We start from the raw sequence: 22,710 nt of genomic DNA on the forward strand, positions 1-22,710 counted from the left end.
TGCTTCATTGTCTCTGAATTCACTCCATTCATCAGGTGTTTTTGTTTTTGTTTTGTTAATTAGATTCCATATATGAATGAAATGAAGAGATGCTTCTCTTTTTCTGACTGAGTTATTTCACTTAGCATGATGCTCTCCAGGTCCCTCCATGCTGCGTGAAAGGGTAAGAGAGTCTTCATTTATACTGCTGCCTAGTGTTCCATGGTATAAATGTACCACAGTTTTCTATCCACTCATCTATTTTTGGGCAGTTGAGCAGTTTCCAGATCTTTGCTTTGAACAGAGGGGTGTATAATATCTATGTGATGGTTTCAGGTGTCTTAGGATATATATCTAGGAGTAGAATCACTGAAATAAATGGCAGTTTGATATTAATTTTTTTTGCAAAAACTCCAAACTGATTCCATAATGGCTGTACCAGTTTGCATTCCCACCAGCAGTGTACTAGGTTTCCTTTTATCCACATCCTCCTCAGCACTTGTCCTTTGTTGATTTGCTGATGGCAGCCATTCTGACAGTGGTGGGGTGATACCTAATTGTTGCTTTAATTTGCATCTCTCTGATGATCAGTCACTTTGAGCATTTTTCACGTGTCTTTTGGCCATCTTATCCACACTGCAGCCCAGGCAGAGTTGACACTTCCGGTGGCATCAGAAGCAGATGCTCTTAAGTATGAGAGTCTGTTTGTGACATTAACTTTGTGTAATGGATTCAATGGAGGCAGGTTAGATCGAGTTAGAGACTTGAGCAACCTCTGCAAGCTACAGTTGGCCTGAGGGAGACAGGTGCCTAATGGCTTTACTGAAGAAACAATGCCTGCCCTTCAGAAAGAGCAGGTCCTGAAGAAAGATATGCAAAACCAGCCACAGCAGGTGCAGGAGAAACAAACTTGCCCCAGACATCACCTCCCCTGAAGGCGCTAGAGGACCCTGAGTACACTTGGTGTGTTCTTGGGCTGTTTGACCCTAAATCCAGTCCTGGAGTCAACAAAGAAATGCGGGATCCTGGCCTTGGAGCGGAGAAACTACATTACCCAGAAGGCCACGCATGGAATGCCACCAGTCTTAGCCAATGGAGGCTCAGAGAAGGCATTTCCGTTTGGCCGCTTCCGTAGGGCGGGACCGGTAGTCCTTGTGGCGGGATTTTTTTCCTCTGTTAATTTTTGTGTCCCGCGATCAGGAGTTCCTGGGTTCAGAGTCTGGTGGAGGAGTGAAGAGTGGTGTTCCCCCCCCACACACAACCAATGGTCGGAGCCTCCAGTGGCGCTCACAGCTCACACTGGGGATTGAAGGTCGGAGTCACCGCCCGGACCCACGCCAGGGCCGGGACAGGCACCGCCATTCCTGCAGCGGCTTCTACTCTGGCCGCTCCCGCCCCGCTCGGCTCACAGAGAGCAATGGCGGCGCCCGCGCTGAGGAGCTTCTCTGAGGTGAGTTCCAATCCCCCAGCCCCTCACCGCCTCCTCACAGCCTGGGGAGGGCGCCTTTCCTGTCCGCCAGCTCAGTCCGCAAGAAGGACGGTGTGGAAGGCGGAGGGGAGAGAGGAGCGTTGTGGCTTCTGAGGCACAGCCAGTGCAGGGCGGAGAGGACAGGGTGACTGGCATCTGAGGTTCCCTGAGGGTGTGGGCTGTGAGGATTGGCGGACAGATCAGAGGCTGCAGGGAGGACGGCACAGCCTCATCGGGGCTTTCCCGGCTGTGGGGTCCCTCAGAGGCCGGGGGTGGTCCTGGACCCGGCTGGGAGACAAGCTTCTCTCCATGCCATGTGCCAAGTTCATGGGAGAGTCCAGCGAGGTCCAGTGGCATTGGAGCAGGAAGGGGGCAGAGCTGAGGGAGTGAACCTGGGACTGAAGATGGGAAGAGGCTAAAGGTTACCCAGTGGTGTGCACATCTGGAGGAAGTGTGAGCTGATGGTCACCGGGACCTGGTGTGGGGCTTAAAGGTGAAGCATAAACCCACGCTTGGCTGTGTCTTGGAGGCATGATCTAGGGGACTGCGGTGGAATTGCTTGGCAGGAAGGCTGGGGCCCTGCAGGCATCGCCCAGAGCTTCAATGGCATTGCCCTCTCCCCTCCCCTCCCCCAATTCTTCCCACCCAACCCAGCTGCTCTGCTGAGGGCAATCCCAGTGAGTAATGGGACTGTGATGAGAGAGCAGCCTGCACTGGCATTAGGGCCTGGTGTCCACACTAACCGGGTGCCCTGGAGGAGGTTGAGGGGGGGGAGGTGTGTAAGGAGCAGGAGTGGGGGTTTTCAGAGAGACAGCTCTGGTTTCAATGGTCTCCATTCTGACAGGTTGGCGTGACCTTTGAGGACATTGCCCTGTACTTCTCCAGGGAGGAATGGAGCCTCCTTGATGAGGGTCAGAGACAGCTGTACCTGAATGTGATGCTGGAGAACTTTGAACTTGTATCCTCGCTGGGTAAGACCCTCACTCTCACAGTGACCTGGACTTGGCTTTGGGATTTCCCAGGCCCCATCTCCCAGGGTGTGCTGTGTCCTCCCATGTAGACTGTGGTTCTGCTTGATTTTCCAGTTTCCTGGGTAGTTGCTGTCCTGGGGAGGGTGGGTCTGTTTCCGCTGCTCCCTTCTATTCCTGAAGTCCCACTTCTCCCCGCTGTACTACGTTCACAGGGAAGGACTTGTGGTTGGTAGTGTTGCAGGAAGCCTGAGGGATTCCACCTAGATCAGTGAGGAAAGCATTTTCCTAATAAAAGTGTAATATGCAAATCGACCAAACTGCAGAACAATGGTCAGTGTAGGGCAGGCCAGTGAGCAGGTGTTGCCAGGCCAGCCAAGGTGCATGCCAGAGGGCAGAGGGAGGGGATGGTGATGGGTTGGTGGGGGTGGCAGCAACCAGTGGCGGCAGGGCAATGGGGGCTGGCGTCATCCCCTGATCACCCACCTGGTGGTCTCCCATAGAGGGAGACCACCAGTGGCCTTAGCGCAATTGGGGTTGGGGCCGGCTGCAAACTGCTGGCGCCATCCCAATCGGCCCACTGGTCACCTCCTGCAGAGGGAGGCCAGACTGCAGCTTAGGCCTGCTCCCTGCTCCCCTAAGCCATCAGTAGGACATCCCCTGAGGGCTCCCAGACTAAGAGGGTGCAGGCTGGGCTGAGGGGACCCCCCCCCCAGTGCACAAAATTTGTGCATTGGGCCTCTAGTTTTCTATATTCCTGTTGATCATTTGTACCTATTTTTTGAAGAATTGTCTCTTGCCAAAACCGGTTTGGCTCAGTGGATAGAGCGTCGGCCTGCGGACTGAAAGGTCCCAGTTTCAATTCCGGTCAAGGGCATGTACCTTGGTTGCGGGCACATCCCCAATGGGGAGTGTGCAGGAGGCAGCTGATCGATGTTTCTCTTTCATCGATGTTTCTAACTCTCTATCCTTCTCCCTTCCTCTCTGTAAAAAAATCAATAAAATATATTAAAAAACAAAACAAAACAAAAATCTGACCCATGTACCTTCGTGTCACTGGTGCTGGTTAATATTTAAAAAAAAAGAAAAAAAGAATTGTCTCTACTTTCTTATCCTGTTTATTAACTGTATTTTTTGGCTAAAGATTCTTTTGACTACCTTGTATATATTATGTATTAATTGCTATGACATACAGGAACACATATTGTTTCATGTGCTTAATTGTGCTTTGGAGATGCAAGATGTTGCTCCCCCACACCCACTTTTCTACATAGTCCATGTTTTTGGCTTGTTGCTAGTGCTTAGAAATAAAGTATTTTTAAGGAAATTCTATAGAGTTTGCATTGTTATTAGCCTGCAGTATAGTATTAACATATCTTTATTATCCCCTGGGAATTCCCATCTATTTGTTTGAATTTCTGTTTATATTGCAATATTCTCTTTATTGTGCTGATCAAAACCAAATCCCCAGTATCTGCAAGTGATTCCTTCATATGATTTGCGAGTATTTTCTCCCATTCTCTAGATTTCATTTTGTTATTGCTGTTGTGCTGTGAAGAATCTTTTTAAAAATATATATATACTAGAGGCCCGGTGCATGAAATTCGTGCACGGAGGGGGGTTGTCCCTCAGCCCAGCCTGTACCCTCTCCAATCTGGGACCCCTCAAGGGATGCCCGACTGCCTGTTTAGGCCCGATCCCAGGGCAGTCGGACATCCCTCTCACAATCCAGGACTGCTGGCTCCCAACTGCTTGCCTGCCTGCCTTCCTGATTGCCCCTAACCGCTTCTGCCTGCCAGCCTGATCACCTCCTAACCACTCTGCTGCCAGCCTGTTTACCCCCAACTTCCCTCCTCTGCCAGCCTGGTTACCCCTAACTGCCCTCTCCTGCAGGGTTGATCACCTCCAACTGCCCTCCCTTGCAGGCCTGGTCCTTCTCAACTGTCCTCCCTTGCAGGCCGGGTGCCTCCCAACTGCCCTCTCCTGCTGGCCATCTTGTGGTGGCCATCTTGTGTCCACATGGGGGCAGGATCTTTGACCACATGGGGGCAGCTATATTGTGTGTTGCAGTGATGATCAATCTGCATATTACTCTTTTATTAGATAGGATAGAGGCCTGGTACAGGGGTGGGGGCCAGCTGGTTTGCCCTGAAGGGCGTCCCAGATCAGGTGGGGGTTCCCTTGGGGTGTGGGGCGGCCTGAGTGAGGGGCCTGTGGTGGTTTGCAGGAGGGCCACGCCCCCTGGCAACGCAAGCGGAGGCCCTGGTATCTGGAATTTATTTTCCTTCTACAATTGAAACTTTGTAGCCTGGAGTGGAGCCAAGCCTGGGGCTCCCTCCGAGGCCCGAAGCCATTTCTGTTGGGGTTATAATTGAAACTTTGTTGCCTTAAGTGGTTGGGCCTGGCCAGGGTGTGCGGAGAGCTTTGCTTCCCTTGTTGCCGGTGGCAACCCTGGCCTGCTCTCTCAAGCTCCATTCTGCCACCATTTGTTTGAAGCTCCATTCTGCCGCCATTTGTTTGAATTCGTTTACCTTCTATAATTGAAACTTTGTAGCTTGAGTAGAGGCTTAGGCCTTGCCAGGGCAGGCGGAAAGCTTGGCTTCCTCTGTTACCTAGGAAACCTTGCTCTCTGTGGCTGTAGCCATCTTGGTTTGGGTTAATTTGCATACTCGCTCTGATTGGATGGTGGGCGTGGCTTTGTGGGTGTGTCGGAGGTATGGTCAATTTGCATATTACTCTATTATTAGATAGGATTTTATTGATTTTTTACAGAGAGGAAGGGAGAGGGATAGAGAGTTAGAAACATCTATGAGAGAGAAACATCGACCAGCTGCCTCCTGCACACCCCCTACCGGGGATGTGCCCGCAACCAAGGTACATGCCCTTGACCGGAATTGAACCTGGGACCCTTCAGTCCACAGGCTGATGCTCTATCCGCTGAGCCAAACCGGTTTTGGCAAGAATCTTTTTTTCTTTATTTTTTGCAAGCTGGCCTGTTTCTTTTTTCTATTTTGTCTGGTGGTTGGTGTCACATTTAGAAAATCCTGTCCAAAACAAATCTCCAAAACTTTTTCTCTCGGTTGTCCTGAGGAGTTTTCAGTTTTAGCGCTGACATTCAATTCTGTCATGCAGATTGAGTTACATTTTATCATTGGTGTCCAGTATTCTTGTTTTACATGGGAGTATTGATTTCAACAGCACCATTCATTGCAGAAACTATCTTTCCCTTCTTCTGTGTCTTGCAGCTTTGTCAGAGATTACTTGAAAGGATGTGCCTGGGTTTATTTCTGTGTTTTCTGTTCTGTTCTGTTGATGTATGTGTCTGTGTTTCTCCAGCAACACACCGTTTGCTTGCTTTCTCTTGGTACTAAAATGAAGTCAGGAAGTGTGATGCCACCAGCTTTGTTCTCACTCAAGATTGTTTTTGCTATTTGAGTTTTTCACTTCCATACATTTCAAGTCTCTCTTTTCATTTCTTTGTAAAATACCATAGGAATTACTCTCAGGATTGCATTTAATCTGTAGATTACATTATCTTCTATGGATATTTTCAAGTATTTCTTTTTAAATTTTTTTTTTAAGTATTATATATTGCATTACATATGTCTTCTCTTTCCCCGGTTGACCACAAATGAGTGAGATCATGTGATATTTATCTTTCTCCCACTGGCTTATTTCGCTTAGCATAATGCTCTCTAGGTCCATCCATGCTGTTGCAAATGGTTAGAGTTCCTCCCTTTTTTTAGCAGTGTAGTATTCCATTGTGTAGATGTACCACAGTTTTTTAATCCACTAAATTGCTGATGGGCACTTAGGCTGTTTCCAAATCTTAGCTATCATAAATTGTGCTGCTATGAACATAGAGATGCATATCTCCTTTCTGATGGGTGTTTCTGATTTCTTGGTATATATTCCTAGAAGTGGGATTACTGGATCAAATGGAAGTTCCATTTTTAATTTTTTAAAAAATATATCTTACTGATTTTTTTTTTACAGGTAGGAAGGGAGAGGGCTAGAGAGTTAGAAACATTGATCAGCTGCCTCCTGCAGACCCCCTACTGGGTATGTGCCCGCAACCAAGGTACATGCCCTTGACTGGAATCGAACCTGGGACCCCTGAGTCTGAGGCGGATGCTTTATCCACTGAATCAAACCAGTTAGGCCCCGTTTTGTTTTGTTTTTGAGGAAACTTCATACTATTTTCCACAGTGGCTTCACCTGTCTGCGTTCCCACCTGCCCTACACAAGGGTCCCTTTTTCTGCACATCTTCTCAAGCACTTTTTGTTTGTCGATTTGTTGATGATAGCCATCCTGACAGGTGTGAAATGCTATCTCCTTGTCCTTTTGATTTGCATGTCTCAGATGATTAGTGACTTTGAGCATGTTTTCATATGTCTCTTGGCCTTCTCTGTGTCCTCTTTAAAAAAAGTGTCTTTTTAGATCCTTTCTCCATTTATTTATTGGATTGTTTATCTTCCTTTTGATAAGATGTATGAGTTCCCTGTAAATTTTGGAGAGTAAACCTGTATCTGATAGAACTTTGGCAAATATGTGCTCCCATGCAGTGGGCTTTCTTGTTGTTTTGTTGATGGTTTGTTTTGCTGTACAGAACCTTTTTATTTTGATGTAGTGCCATTTGTTTATTTTTTTCTGTTTTCATTTGCCCTTGGAGCTGTATTGGTAAAGATATTGGTACGACATATGTCTGATATTTTGCTGCCTGTGGATTCTTCTAAGATTTTTATGTTTTCCACTCTTGCATTTAAGTCCTTTATCCATTTTTAGTCTATTTTTGTGTATGGAATAAATTGGTGGTCTAGTTTCTTTTTATGCATTTATCTGTCCAGTTTTCACTTCCATTTATTGAAGAGAGTGACTTGACTCCATTGTATGCTGTTGCCTCCTTTGTCAACTATTGAGTATAACGGCTTGGGTCACTTTCTGGGTTCTCTGTTCTGTTGCATGGTTCTATGTGTCTGTTGTTGTGGCAGTACCACGCATTTTTGTAATATAGTTTGATATCTGGTATAGTCATCCCTCCAACTTCGTTCTTCTTTCTCAAGATTGCTGCTGCTATTCGTTTGTTTTTTTATTTTCTTTTATTCCATTTGAATTTTTGGAGAATTTATTAAAGGTCTTTGAAATATACCGTTGGCATCTTAATAGGGATTGTATTGAATTTATACATTGCTTTGGGTAGTGTGGACATTTTAATGATGTTGATTCTACCAGTCCATGAACACGGTATATTCTTCCATTTGTTTATATCTTCTTCTTACTCTTTTTTCAACTTCCTGTATTTTTCGGAGTACAGGTCTTTTATCTCCTTAGTTAAGTTTACTCCTAGGTATCTTAATATTTTTGTTGCAATGGTAGATAGGATTGTTTGTTTGTTTGTCTTTCTGTGAGTTAATTATTGGTGTATAAAAGAGCTATAGATTTCTGCTTGTTAATTTTTTAAAAATACATATTTTATTGATTTTTTACAGAGAGAAAGGGAGAGGGATAGATAGTTATAAACATCGATGAGAGAGAAACATCGATCAGCTGTCTCCTGCACACTCCCTACTGGGAATGTGCCCACAACCAAGGTACATGCCCTTGACCGGAAACGAACCTGGGACCCTTTAGTCCACAGGCTGACGCTCTATCCACTGAGCCAAACCGGTTAGGACTGGTTGTTAATTTTATATGCTGTTACATTGCTGAATGCATTTATTATATTTAGTACTTTTTAAAAAATATACTTTATTGATTTTTTTACACAGAGGTAGGGAGAGGGATAGAGAGTTAGAAACATTGAGGAGAAAGAAGCATCAATCAGCTGCCTCCTCCACACCCTCTACTGGGGATGTGCCTGCAACCAAGGCTCATGCTTTTGACCAGAATCCAACCTGGGACCCCTCAGTCCACAGGCCGACACTCTATCCACTGAGCCAAACCGGTCAGGGCTTTAGTAATTTTTTGATGGAGTCTTTAGGGTTTTCTTTGTACAGTATCATGTCATCTGTGAATAATGACAGTTTTACTTCTTTCTTTCCAATTTGGATGCCTTTCATTTCTTCTTGTCTGATCGCTATGGCTAGCACTTCCAGTATTATATCGAACAGAAGTGATGAAAGTGGGCATTCCTGTCTTGTTCCTGTTCTTAGTGAAAATGGTTTTATTTTTTGCCCATTGAGTATGATGTTGGCTGTAGGTTTGTCATGTAAGGCTTTTATTATGTTGAGGTATGATCCCTGTACTCTCACTTTGCTGAGAGTTTTTATCAAGAAAGGGTCTTGGATGCTGTCAAACGTTGTTTTTTTTTCTGCATCAATTGATATGATTATGTGATTTTTGTCTTTCAGTTTGTTTATATGATGTATCATACTTATTGATTTTCAGATATTGTACCATCCTTTCATCCCCAAAATTAATCCCACTTGGTCATGGTGTATAACCATTCTAATGTAATGCTGGATCCGATTTGCCAGAATTTTTTTGAGGATGTTAGCATCTTTGGGGGTTACTGTGACTACAGTGTGAGAGCTGCTGTGCAGGAGACACCCCTATGGATCAGGACTTGCTTCAGTGGGGCTTTGGTGCTCAATGAGTCGTCTGCCCCTTGAGTGTGTTGCTTATGGATGTAAAGAGTTGTAAGCTCTGACCACTGACCACTGGGTACACTGGCTCTTGGTTCTCCAGGGAGGTGTAAAGTCAGCCCTTCCCTGGAACCACCCAGCAGGATCTACAGAGAGATCTGTAGATTCTCCTTTTGGTATCGCGTTTGAAAATGACCCGATGAGGCCCAGCTGTGAATCAAGGAAGGCTAGTTCTGGTGCCACTTTTTAGGCCTTTAATTGATAGGTTTGGGGCTCCCTGATCCAACTGCAACTTATATGACAGGTTTTAGCCCGAGCGAGGACAGGCCATTCATATACAAAAAGCTGCTGCACACAGCTTGGGTGGGGTTGTAAATTGGATAAAGTGATGTCTCAGGGAATCACCAGGGTGGAGCAAACCAAAATGGTTGTCAGACCTGGGACCTGGGATGTCTCAGCATAGGTATAATGACTGCTGCAAGCACCGCTGTCTGGTAGAAATCCACCCTGGAATTCTTGCCCAGACTCCAGTCAGTCCAGTTGCTCCTCATATGTTTCTTGATCTGCTCCTCCCCACCAGACTCTCCAGGCCCAGGATGTCAGAGGAAGCAGGAGCTTGTAAGTTCAGTTCATGGTGCTGGCATTACAAGAGGAGCTGCTGGGTCTCCTGTCGCCTCTGTGTCCCTGAGCCCCAGTCCGCACTGGTGTTTATAGCCCTTAGTTCTTTCTGCCAGTAGGGACTTCCTTTCCCACCTCTGGAACCCTGGGCTGGGCATCTGGTGTGGGACTGTGACCCCTTGCTCCTCCAGATGACCCCTGCAGAGATGACCTCCCTCCCAATTAGAAAAGTGGCCCACATGGGTACAGGACCTGCACCTTCCATGCCTCTGTACCTCCTACCAGTCTCAGTGTGCTTTCTTCTTTACTTCTCTAGTCATAACACTTCCATTCAGCCAGCTTTCCAGAGGTTCTGGCTGATGGTTGTTCTGTATTTTGGGTGCAATTTTAATTTGGTTGTGGGAGGCAACGAGTATAGGCCTTTGCCTACACCGCCATGTTGGATCTCTTCTCCAGTAACTTGAATAGTGAGAATATTTTTTTCATTGATGTTTTTTTTTCTTAGAGAGAGAGAGAGAGAGAAAGGGAGAGGCAGAGAGAGGAAGGGGAGAGAGAGAGAATCATCAATTGGTTGCCTCCCACTAAGAGGGGGGATTGAATCTAAAACCCATGTACCTGCCCCTTACTGGGAATTGGACCCATGACCTTCCAGTGTACAGGCAGGCACTCTCAGCACTGAGTGACACAGGCCTGGGCTATTTATTTATTTATTTATTTATTTAATTTATTTATTTTTTTTAAAAGATATTTTATTGATTTCAGAGAGGAAGAGAACGAGAGCGATAGAAACATTGTTGTAGTGTTCCCCGTGAATCGCACAAAGCACACCCAAGGAGTCGAATTAAGGAGTCATTTATGTAAAAGCCTGTGGGTACATGAGGGCCTTAACACTCCAAATCTCACAGCCCCGAATGGAAATAGCATTAGGCTTATAAAGACAAAAAATCACAAAGGCAGCAATTACATCCCTAGGTTTAGAAGGAGGAACTGATTTGGGAAAGCAGTTTGTTACAGAAGCTAAATTGAGCTAGCTAGTTATCTACAAAGATTAATTATAGTTTTGGGTCTTGGAGCCACTGAGTAAACTGAAAACATTTTCTGGAGCCATTGAAGCAATTAAAGCAATTTTGCTGTTCTGGTTCTCAGGTGTAGAAAAATGTCTTTTGAAAGACCACAGTCAATGTTGTATACAATCGAATGGGTTGATTTATATAAGTTCAATAATATAGAAAATAAATTCTATATTATTTTAGCAAGCAAATAATTACAGAAGCCAGAATAGCAGGGTTAAAATTTAAACAGCAGTCTTTACCCCAGATGAATGCTACTATGCCTCAACATGAATAATAAGAGAGAGTCATTGATCAGCTGCTTCCTGCACACCCCCCGACTGAAGATTGGGCTGGCAATCTGTGCATGTCCCCTGACAAGAAAGGGAATTGTCATCTTCTAGGTCAGTGGTCGACGAACTGCGGCTTGGGAGCCACATGCGGCTCTTTGGCCCCTTGAGTTTTTAGCAAAGGCCAGCTTAGGAGGACCCTAATTAAGTTAATAACAATGTACCTACCTATATAGTTTTAAGTTTAAAAAAATGTGGCTCTCAAAAGAAATTTCAATCTTTGTACTGTTGATATTTGGCTCTGTTGACTAATGAGTTTGCCAACCACTGTCCTAGGTCATGGGGTCAATGCGCAATCACTAAGCCGTACTGAGCAGCCTTTTATTTATTGATTTTAGAGACAGGAAGGGAGACAGAGGAAGAGGGAAACATTGATCTGCTGTTCTACCCATCTATGCATTCATTGGCTGTCCCCTACATGTGCCCTGATGGGGGATCAAACCCACAACCATGCTGCCTCAGGACCACACACTCAATAGCTGAGCTACCTGGCTAGGGCTCTGCATTTGTTTATTAATTTCAGAAGCTCATATGAGATGTTGACAAATTTCTCTATGGAGGCTCATGTCGTCTCCTAACATCAACATCTCTTATGATGCTTTGTGGTTCATAGTGTCAGGTGTAATGTCTTATCTTTCACTTATTTGTTCATTTAGTTGAGGCTTGGTTTTGTTTGTTTGTTTGTTTTTGTTTTTCACTGTAGTATAGTTCGTTTGCCAGTTTTTGTATTTTTTGAAAAGTACCTGTTAGTTATTCTTTCATTTTTGTCTCTCTTTTATTGATGCCTGTTAAAATATTTATTGTTTCATTCCTTTGCCACTTCTGGGTTTACTTTCTTGTTTTGTTTCTAGATTCCTGAGATGGCAGGTTAGGTTTTTGAGATCTATTTTTGTAATGTAGGCATTTTTTCCTATAAAATTTCCTCTTAAAAATGCATTTTCAGAACTTAATATATGATTTTTGATAGGTTGTCTTTTTATTTACTTTGTCTCTGGACTTTTTTGCATTCTGTTTTGTGTTTGGCTATCTTGATATTCTTGTCTGTTTATTTATTATTGGTTTCAGATAGAGAGGAAGAGAGATTGAGAGAGAGAGAGAGAGAGAGAGAGACATCAGTGCATCAGTGTGAGGGAGAAACATCAATCGGCTCCCTTCGAGAGACAGACAGACAGACAGACAGACAGACAGACAGATAGACATCAGTGTGAGGGAGAAATATCAATTGGCTCCCTTCAGCACACAAGCTAACTGGAAATGGAAACCACATACTGTTATGTGCCTTGACTTGGGAATTGAATGCTCGACCTTTTGGTACACAGAACGATGCTCCAACCAACTGAGCCATTTTGGACAAGGCATTCTGTGGATTTTAAACACAAGAATGTTCAGTATTTTTTTGAAGAACAGGCCACAAGGGTCAATGATAGTAGAAGCACTGTGGCTGCAGGAGGTAACTGACCCTTGTTTTTACTGTAGGTATCTTCAAATATGTTTGTTCACCCAGTCTTTTCCAGTCATCCTTTCTGTACAGTTCTCCTTTATTTGTGTCTGTAATACTGTTTGTCTTCATGGTACTCTTATCCCCATTTCCTATGTGGTCTTTGTTCATGGCTAGCTGTCTTCTTACACTGGGGTGGAGCGAGATGCTCATATTGCTGATTCTGCCATGTTGCTGATGTCACATACATAGGTCTTTGGTCTGTAATCTCATTTGTCCTTTGTTGTTCTACCACAGTGTTGACCATCCAAATTTTCTGTTTTTCTTTGAAGATTTACATCATTTATCCCATGCAATGACTCAAATGGGATTTAAGTGGAAGAATCATTTGTGTATCACAGAAAAAACACGACTTTATGAATGACACAGTGGTCCCACAGAAGGTCTTGCCTTGGTGATGGGTCATTGGGTAGGAATGCACGGCTGGCCTTGGTTACATTCATAGCTAGAAACTCAGTGTTTTCTTACAGTTGCCCATTCCTCATCCAATTATGCTTGTTTGTGCTTATTGTTGATACTTTGCCAACTACTAAGTTCTAATAGTGATCATTTCTACTCAGATTCCCATCTCACGGATAACCTTAACCTTTCTGGACTTTGCACCTCTGCCTCATTCACAGATCGCATTTACTGCCCTCCAACGTTGGTCGTTGCCTGCAGCACCTTGGACTGCACACCTGTTATTATATAGACGTGTATATCCTGTGCTCTAATACAATTAATTTTTATGGCTTTGAGCAGCTTTAAATTATTCCACAGAGACTCACATGGTCAGCATGTAGGGTCCTAAAGGAAGCCGTCTGTGCAAGAACAATGAGTAGAACCATCCTTTCTTCTTTGTGCTTCTGTCCCTCTCTTAGTGAGATTTTCTTCATCGACGGACTTTTGGGGTCATGTTATTTATAATAGCTATTTCCTCAGTGTCTCACTCATCTAGTCATGACAGATAAACATTTGTGGCGAAGATATTCTGTTTTCATAAAGTCAACATGTACTTCACCTTCCTTTCTTTTTGTTCAGGTTGCTGCTGTAGAGCAGAGAATGTGCAGGCACCAACAGAACAGAAGGTTTCTGTAAGAGTGTCACAGGCAAGGAATCCCACGGTAGCCTTGTCTTCCCAGAAGAGCCACCCCTGTGAGAGTTGTGGACTCGTCTTGGGAAACATTTTCCACATGATGGAGCTGCAGGGAGCACAACACGGACAGATACTGTTGAGATGTGGGGCATGTGCAAAACGATTTTATTTCAGTGCAATATATCACCAACAGCATGTGAGAGAGACTTTCATGAGAGGTGTGGAAAAGAACTCACTTGCAAACAGCTGCAGTTTCAATGTGTCCCAGAATCGTTTTCCATGCGGAGAGGTTGAGCAGGGTATCCTTACCGAATCCGGACATCTCAACCTAAAGGGTACTCAGACCAGGGACTATCCAAATGCTATTTTGACACGTGGGATGATGTTTCAAAGGAGAAAAAGTTATTGCACCAGAAAAGAATGTAAGGAAGACATTAGTTGCACCCACATGTTTATTCAGGAAAAGGGTGTTCATGTTGGAAGTAGGTGTTTTGTGTGCTCTCCATGTGGGAAATCTTTCACAACTAAATCTCGCCTACATAATCATCAGAGAATTCATACAGGAGAAAAGCTTTATAAATGTGGTGAATGTGAAAAATCTTTTACAAGTAGCAATGGTCTCCAATATCATCAGAGAGTGCACACTGGAGCAAGACCTTATCACTGCAGTGAATGTGGGAAGTCTTTTACAACTAATTCTAATCTTCATAATCATCAGAGAGTTCATACAGGAGAAAAGCCGTACAAATGCAATGAATGTGGAAAATCTTTTACAACTAACTATCACCTTCATAATCATCAGAGAATTCATACAGGAGAAAAACCTTATCAATGCAGTGAATGTGGGAAAACTTTTACACAAGCTGGTGGTCTCCAATATCATCAGAGAGTTCACACAGGAGAAAAGCCTTATCAATGCAGTGAATGTGGGAAATCTTTTACCAATAACACCCACCTTCGAATTCATCAGAGAGTTCACACTGGAGAAAAGCCTTATCAATGCAGTGAATGTGAGAAATCTTTTACCACTAAGTCCAACCTGCGTAGTCATCAGAGAGTTCACACAGGAGAAACGCCTTATCGATGCAGTGAATGTGGAAAATCATTTACAACTAACTTTCACCTTCATAATCATCACAGCATTCATACAGGTGAAAAGCCTTATAAATGCAATGAATGTGGGAAATCTTTTACAAGTAGCACTGGTCTCCAATATCATGAGAGAGTTCACACAGGAGAAAAGCCTTATAAATGCAGTGAATGTGGTAAGTCTTTTATAAGGAGCACTGGTCTCCAATATCATCAGAGAGTTCACACAGGAGAAATGCCTTATCAATGCAGTGAATGTGGGAAAACCTTTACTTGGAGGAGAAACCTTTGTCATCATATGAGAATACACGCTGGAGAAAATTTTTATAAATGCAGTGAATGTGGAAAGTCGTTTAAAACTACCACTGGTTTCCAATATCATCAGAGAGTTCACACTGGAGAAAAACCTTATAAATGCAGAGAATGTGGGAAATCTTTTATCTGGGATACTGCTCTTCGTCATCATGAGAGAGTTCACACTGGAGAAAAGCCTTATAAATGCAGTGAATGTGGAAAATGTTTTACAATTAACTCTAATCTTCATAAACATCAGAGAATTCACACTGGAGAAAAGCCTTATAAATGCAGTGAATGTGGGAAATCTTTTACCACTAAGACCCACCTTCATAGTCATCAGGGAGTTCATACAGGAGAAAAGGCTTATAAATGCAGTGAATGTGGGAAATCTTTTACCTGGTTTACTGCCCTTCTTACTCATCAGAGAGTTCACACTGGAGAAAAGCCTTATAAATGCAGAGAATGTGGAAAATGTTTTACAATTAACTCTAACCTTCATAAACATCAGAGAATTCACACTGGAGAAAAGCCTTACAAATGTAGTGAATGTGGGAAATCTTTTACCGCTAGCGCTCACCTTCAATATCATCAGAGAATTCACACTGGAGAAAAGCCTTATAAATGCAGTGAATGTGGGAAATATTTTAGAAGTAGCAGTAGTCTTCAATATCATGAGAGAGTTCACACTGGAGAAAGCCATTATGAGTGCAATTAATATGAGGTATCTCTCTGCCAATTTTTTTAAATTCACTGTGCACAAAGGGTCCAAATGTGAAAAATGTCTTAGATGTGTAGAAAATGTAGTTTCTTAATTAGGACTTAACAAATGTATAAGAAAATATGTGTAGTCTCAGTCTGAATTATATCTCATACATTTAATCACCTACATTAGGCTTTTTCCGAAGACTTCTTTAATGTAGGGTGTTCTATTAACTCTAGGGGTTAGTTTATAAGGAGTTATGGCCTCTCCAAGCATGATGACATGAAGAACTTTTATACCATCTCAAACGTTTTTGCCCTTGGGGAAGACTGGTGCAGAAATTAGCTCAGCATTTTTTGCCAAATTTACATTGCTGCCCATGATTTTCCTAGGACACACTGTGGACTCTAGTCTTCATGTGAAGATGGATGCTTTGAGACACAGATATCACTCCAAAGGGGGTAGCTGTGACAACCTCAAACATGACTGGGAGCAATGTGATTTTTTTTTTCTTGTTTTCAAGGGATGCTAAGACATTTGAAGGGAACCTCTTGCCCAGGTGTTGCAGGGGGCCATGTGCCCTAATGACATCAATTGCATGGATGATGGTCACTGGTTATAGGAACACTGAACTAATTGTTGTTGGACTTGGCTGCAGCCCATTAGATGGAATCGTCTTCATCTAAACTTGCACCCACAAATTATTTTTACGAAAAGTCTACAGGAGCAGTGTGTACGCAGATCGGATGGACTCCAGACATGTTTATCTTCTGTGGACACAGTCATTGTCATTGAATATAATCAAGAGGTTTTGTAGCTTCCTTTATCCACTCAGATGTTCACCTCAGAGCCTGACAGAAAAGGAAGGACAGAGGCAAAGGGTGTCTGTAGACCAGGGATTTGACCCAGCCAGCATTCTTGTTGGTTTGGGTGAAAGTTCTTCATTGTTTCTTAATTTTCTATCACTGAGGCAAAACTCTTGCCCAGAGGCAAAAGAAGGTGGATTGAATATAGATTTGACAAACCTATTTTTCTAATATATTTGAACTTATACATTTTTAAATTTTCAACCATTTTTAAAAGCTACAATGAGCCCTTACTGGTTTGGCTCAGTGGATAGAGCGTCGGCCTGTGGATTGAAGGGTCCCAGGTTCGATTCCGGTCAAGGGCATGTACGTTGGTTGTGGGCACATCCCCAGTTAGGGGGTGTGCAGGAGGCAGCTGGGTGATGTTTCTCTCTCATTGATGTTTCTAACTCTCTATCCCTCTCCCTTCCTCTCTGTAAAAAAATCAATAAAATATATATTTTTAAAAAGCTATAATGAATAAGTTTTTAGTATTTCATAAATCTTCATGTGTGCATGAAACTGAAACCATCATTATAGTCATAATACTGACTGTCTATCACTGTGTAATTGCTTCATGACCTTTTTCAATCTATCCCTGTTCTTCACAGCTTTCCTAATAACCATGGATTTACATTTCATTTCAATAGAGAACTTTGCTTTTTCTAATTATTTTTCTGCTTTAATTTATGTTTCATAAATACTTGGAGTTTCATTAAAGACGTATTATTAACTCATCTTTTTTTTCTGATAAATATTCTTCTCTTTGAATATATTCCCAATAGCTTATCCATTTTTTTGAGTATTTGGTTATTTCTAATTATTTTGGTATAAAGATTTCTGTATAATTCTTTATGTGGATGTAAGTTTTATTTACCTTTGTCAAAAATTTAGTGAATAATCTGAGTCATTGAGTATTTTAATGTTTAAATTTATAAAAATTAGCATATTGTTTTCTAAATTGAATATACCATCATGGATGTTGTGGTTCAGTTTTTTGGCTGTGATCCCATGTACAGAAGGGTTGCCGGTTGAATTGCTTGGTGTGTCCCTGGCTTGTGGGCCAGCCTCCCAGAATGGGGGGTGTAGGAAATGGCTATGTTGCACTCTTGCATTGTGTTTCTCTCCCTCACCCTTCTTCTCTCTCCAAAAATTAATAAAATTGCCCGTCTGGCATGGCTCAGTCATTGAGCTTTGACCTATGAACCAGGTGGTTATGGGTTGATTCCAGGTCAGGTTACTTTCCCGAGTTGCCAGCTGAAACCCAATGTGGGGTGTGCAGGAGGCAGCTAGTCAGTGATTCTCTCTCATGATTGGTGCTTCTATCTCTCCTTTCCTTTATGAAGTGAATGAATATATTAAAAATCAATAAACTATTCCTTCAAAATAAAAACAAGCTGATTGTACCTTTTGGCGTTTTTTTTCACCAGTGTGTAGGTTATTTACATGCTCCAAATCCTAGAGCAGCGGTCGCCAACTGATGGTCCACAAACCACTGGTTGTCCATGAGGGTCTGAAAGGTTGGCAACTGGTATCCTAGATAATATATTTATGTATTTCAAATCTTTATTGATTTCAGAGAGGAAGGGAGAGGGAAAGAGAAACATGAATGATGAGAGAGAATCACTGATTGGCTGCCTCCTGCACACTCCCTACTGGGGATCAAGCCCTCAACCTGGGTACATGCCCTTGGCCGGAATTGAACCAGGAACCTTCAGTCTACAGGCTGACGCTCTATCCACAGAGCCAAACTGGCTATGGCCTAGATAATATTTTGTTTGGTCAATCATTCTTTATTTAAAAGCTAGTGGCCCGGTGCACGAATTTGTGCCCGTTGAAAGGTAATTAATTAGAAGAAATATTTTAATATTGCTGTTTGCCCTTTCTCTATAATGGAACTTATTCTAACACTGAAGCCAGTGTCAGATGGGGACAAATCAATTCCTGGAATCAGAACAATCTCTCTACAGATCCTGTTAATACTTCAGCTTCGGCCTAACTGGTTTGGTTCAGTGGATAGAGCGCCGGCCTGCGGACTGAAGGGTCCCAGGTTCCATTCTGGTCAAGGACATGTGCCTTGGTTGTGGGCACATCCCCAGTGGGGGGTGTGCAGGAGACAGCTGATCGATGTTTCTAACTCTCTATTCCTCTGCCTTCCTTTCTGTCAAAAAAATCAATAAAATATATTTTTTAAAAATACTTCAGCTTCGATTATGTTAGGTTGTAATCTTTCAGTAATAAATCTAGTACCATTACAAAGACCCCATTTACTACTGAGATTTCTCAGTAGCATGATGACTCGACCTACTTTCAATAATAATTTATGACATGGCATTCCCGAAAGAGTAATACTTTAAAAAAAGATTTAATGGGAAAAGCTTCCTTTTCAGCATCATCCATTAAATCTAATATTATTGTCGATTACACTGTCATCTCTGAGTCCTAATGCAATTTCTGTTCCCCAGCCTTTTTCACCATGTGGGTAAATAATAGGATACGTCATTGCATCTAATGTAGGAAACAGAATACTGATTTGTTTCATTTTAGAGGCATTCAGAATATTGGGATCTGGTTTACAATGAATGAGCAAGTCCCTTTCAAAAGGAGGTCCTCCATCTTCATTTCTGATTATGACAGCAACTTTGGTTACACGGGGATAATTATATCTACCCGGATCACTATTATGATCGAATTTAATCACCATTGTTACTTCCATGCAACACTGTCACTTTCAGTTTTAGAATGTCAACAAAAACAACGAAATTCACAGTCGACAATGACAGATCGAAACACACACATGCGATTGGCGCCAGCGAGAGCTCTATGTGCATTGCGCATCCATGAGTCAGCTTAGCCTTTTATACATAGAGAATAAACTTGCTTAATTAGACCTGCTTTCTGATGTAGCTCAACTTTTTCCAGCCCTGTGAAGCATCCCAACTTCTCTTTCAGGTAATTGTCAGCAACAGAGCAGCAAATGTCAATATGAAGTACATTATTATTGTAGATCACACAGGGAGAACAAAGGGTAAAATATTTAACTTCAGCTGTGTTTGACTATATTCTGTGCAGTAGAAAGACCCAAAGTCATTTTCAAGGTCCACCAAATCTTACTTCTTTTCAGTCGGATCTAGTTTCTAAGCTTTCTAAATCTGTTTTCTGATTAATTAAAAGAAAATAGGATGCCACTGAGTGTGCTATCTACCTGCTCCAGGACTTCTGTGAGGATCAAATGAGATGAGGCACAGGAAAAGCTTCACAGACATTTGGTTACAGTGTAATGTGTTTCCACCTGAGGCTAGTCGTTGCTAGGGAGAGGAAGCCAGGTGTTACTACTGGACATCATTACCCAGATAGTTTGACACTTAGCATATTGACATCTTATATAGATAGATATATAAATAGATATTCCATAATTTTGTCATTCTACCTCAATGTTGTGTGTTCATATTTTATCCAGGGATTTACGGGGAGCTATTTCTCAGAAGTGAATTTGTTGAATCTGTATCTTTGTTAAAACATCTGATCATATGTTCTACCTATTGTGCTATGACTTTTGGCAGTATTCTCTCTCTCTCTCTCTCTCTCTCTATATATATATATATATATATATATATACACACACACACACACACACACACACACACACTCGAGGCCTGGTGCACAAGTTCGTGCACGGATGGGGTCTGGTTGTCCATCCCTGATTTGGGTGGGAGGGGCCATTTAGTGGCAAGGCCGAAAGGGAGGGGGCTTCGGACAGTTTTCCGGCCATCCACACCACCAACTGGGGTGGCATCGGCCCTTCAGGGTGGGTGCTGATCAGGGGCAGGGCTACTGGGGCAGTTATTAGCATCAAAGATCTTTGCAGGGTGTGTACATGTTTGCTGTTTGCTTTTGGATGAGTTGAAGCTTCAAAGGCACTTTAGTGTCAGGGACACTTACAGCTTCCATTTCTTTTTTTTTTTTTAATATATTTTATTGATTTTCTTACAGAGAGAAAGAGAGAGGGACAGAGAGCCAGAAACATCAATGAGAGAGAAACATCGACCAGCTGCCTCCTGCACACCCCCCACCGGGGGTGTGCCCACAACCAATGTACATGCCCTTGACCGGAATCGAACCCGGGACCCTTCAGTCCGCAGACCGACGCTCTATCCACTGAGCCAAACCGGTTTCGGCTTACAGCTTCCATTTCTAAGCCTCTCCCAAGACAGGTAATGCGGTTTAGTTCTGTACTGACAAACCCTCTAAAGAGAGGCCGTGGTTTGATGTGGCTGCCCTCTTTGGTAGTAAGCAGTAGAGAGAGAACACAGGAAGATGGTGGTTGTGCTGGGCACCTCTCCTGGACACCTGACTGATGGTCCAGACCATGAGCAGTTTTCCTCCTGATCACTCGTCATTCAGGTTCCTGGTCTATGAAGGCTGGAGAGTGTTTACTTACTAAGAATTATTAAAGGTCACACTTTGGTGATCAGGGTTGGGGGTGCTGATTGGGGGTGGGGGCACGAGGGGGGAGTGGCTGAGAGCAATTGGCTTGTGCAGTGTGCTTCATAGCCACAGGTCGTACTGGTGGTTTTGTTGTGTGATCACTTGGCTTTTATACATATAGATTTTTTTCTTGGTATTTCAAGAAAAACATTAATATCACAAGAAAGAAGATTTTAAATATTACAATGTTACATGCAATAGACACCAATTATTCAAGGAAAATGATGTTACATAAAATATTACATGCAACAAACATTAATATTTCAAGAATAAAAGGATTTTAGTATAATAATATTGCCCAAACTGTACTAACATAGTAGGATATCACAAAAGTTGTAGGAAATATTAAAACTCTGCAAATACAGGATTACTTCTATTCTGGAATATTTTCCCCCTCTAGCTCTATGTTCATCAGTTTATGTTGTTCATTATATTCCACAAATGAGTGAGATCATATGATATTTATCTTTCTCTGACTGGCTTATTTCACTTAGCATGATGCTCTATAGATCCATCCAAGCTGTTGTAAGTGGTAAAAGTTCCTTCTTTTTTATAGCAGTGTACTATTCCATTGTGTAGATCTACCACAGTTTTTTAATCCACTCATCTACTGATGGGCACTTAGGTGGTTTCCAAATCTTAGCTATTGTAAATTGTGTTGCTATTAACATAGGGGTGCATATATCCTTTCTTGTTGGTGTTTCTGATTTCTTGGGATATATTTGTAGAAGTGGGTCCATTGGGTCAAATGGGAATTCCGTTTTTAACTTTTTGAGGGAACTCCATACTGTTTTACACTGTGGTTGCACCTGTCTCCATTCCCCCCAGCAGTGCACGAGGGTTCCTTTATCTCCCCATCCTCACCAGCACTTGTCCTTTGTTGATTTGTTGAGCCAATTTTCTCTAACAAAAAGACAGCGGAGTGCTTGCTTCGGCAGCTGACATACTAAAATTGGAAGGATACAGAGCAGCTTAGCATGGCCCCTACTCAAGGGTGACACACAAATTTGTGAAGTGTTCTATAATTTTTTAAATGAAAAAATATATTTTTAAAAAGTCAATGAAAAAAAAAGGCAATGGAACAACAAAGATGGATGTTGGAATTTTACTCATTTTATACCTTTTTTGCTTTAGGAAATCAAGGTTTTTTTTGGTATTGAAATACGTTTTTTACTTTTTAATATTTTAAAACAATTTTTATTGATTTCATCAAGCAAGAGAAAGAGAGAGCGAGAAACACGAATAATGACAGACGAGCCAGCATGGCTTCATGGTTACACATGGACCTATGATCCAGGAGTTCACAGTTCCATTCCCACTCAGGCACATACCTGCACCCTGAGTATGGGGAATGCAGGAGGCAGCTGATCAATGATTCTTATTATTCATGTCTCTCTCTCTCCCTCTCCTGGTACCTCAGCCTCTGCCTGCAGAGACATTCCCAGGCCAGGCACTTTTCATTCCCCGATGCCCACAAGCACCATTGTCTTCGGGAACATTTTAGTGAGAAATGGGACCTATAAGAAGCCACTGACTCTGCTGCAGGGAGGCAGATGCTGTGGGCACTCAGGTCTCATTGTGGTGCCCCACCTGGGAATCTCCAGTGGAATCACAAGAGCTCCCTGAATGTCAGTTGGCTGAATGTTACATGCAGATGATTGATGGTGCTTACCTTGCCTTCCAAAAGTAATAAAAGTAACA

The 22,710-nt window shown here is 42.7% G+C and overlaps 1 protein-coding gene and 1 non-coding gene across 2 annotated transcripts; both read left to right on the top strand.

The window, feature by feature from the left end:
• Nucleotides 1-1,396: 1,396 nt before the first annotated feature.
• On the top strand, nucleotides 1,397-15,797 carry LOC129147522 (zinc finger protein 665-like). The gene is given in 4 exon segments (XM_054710033.1): nucleotides 1,397-1,429; nucleotides 2,292-2,414; nucleotides 14,051-14,852; nucleotides 15,102-15,797. Coding segments are annotated over 4 exon segments (1,548 nt in total). The 3' UTR covers nucleotides 15,692-15,797.
• Nucleotides 15,798-21,935: 6,138 nt separating this feature from the next.
• On the top strand, nucleotides 21,936-22,038 carry LOC129147827 (U6 spliceosomal RNA). The gene has a single exon (XR_008555046.1). It is a non-coding gene; the product is annotated as a U6 spliceosomal RNA (small nuclear RNA).
• The last annotated feature ends 672 nt before the right edge of the window (nucleotides 22,039-22,710 follow it).

Source organism: Eptesicus fuscus, chromosome 21 (genome assembly GCF_027574615.1).
Source record: "Eptesicus fuscus isolate TK198812 chromosome 21, DD_ASM_mEF_20220401, whole genome shotgun sequence".
NCBI lineage: Eukaryota > Metazoa > Chordata > Mammalia > Chiroptera > Vespertilionidae > Eptesicus > Eptesicus fuscus.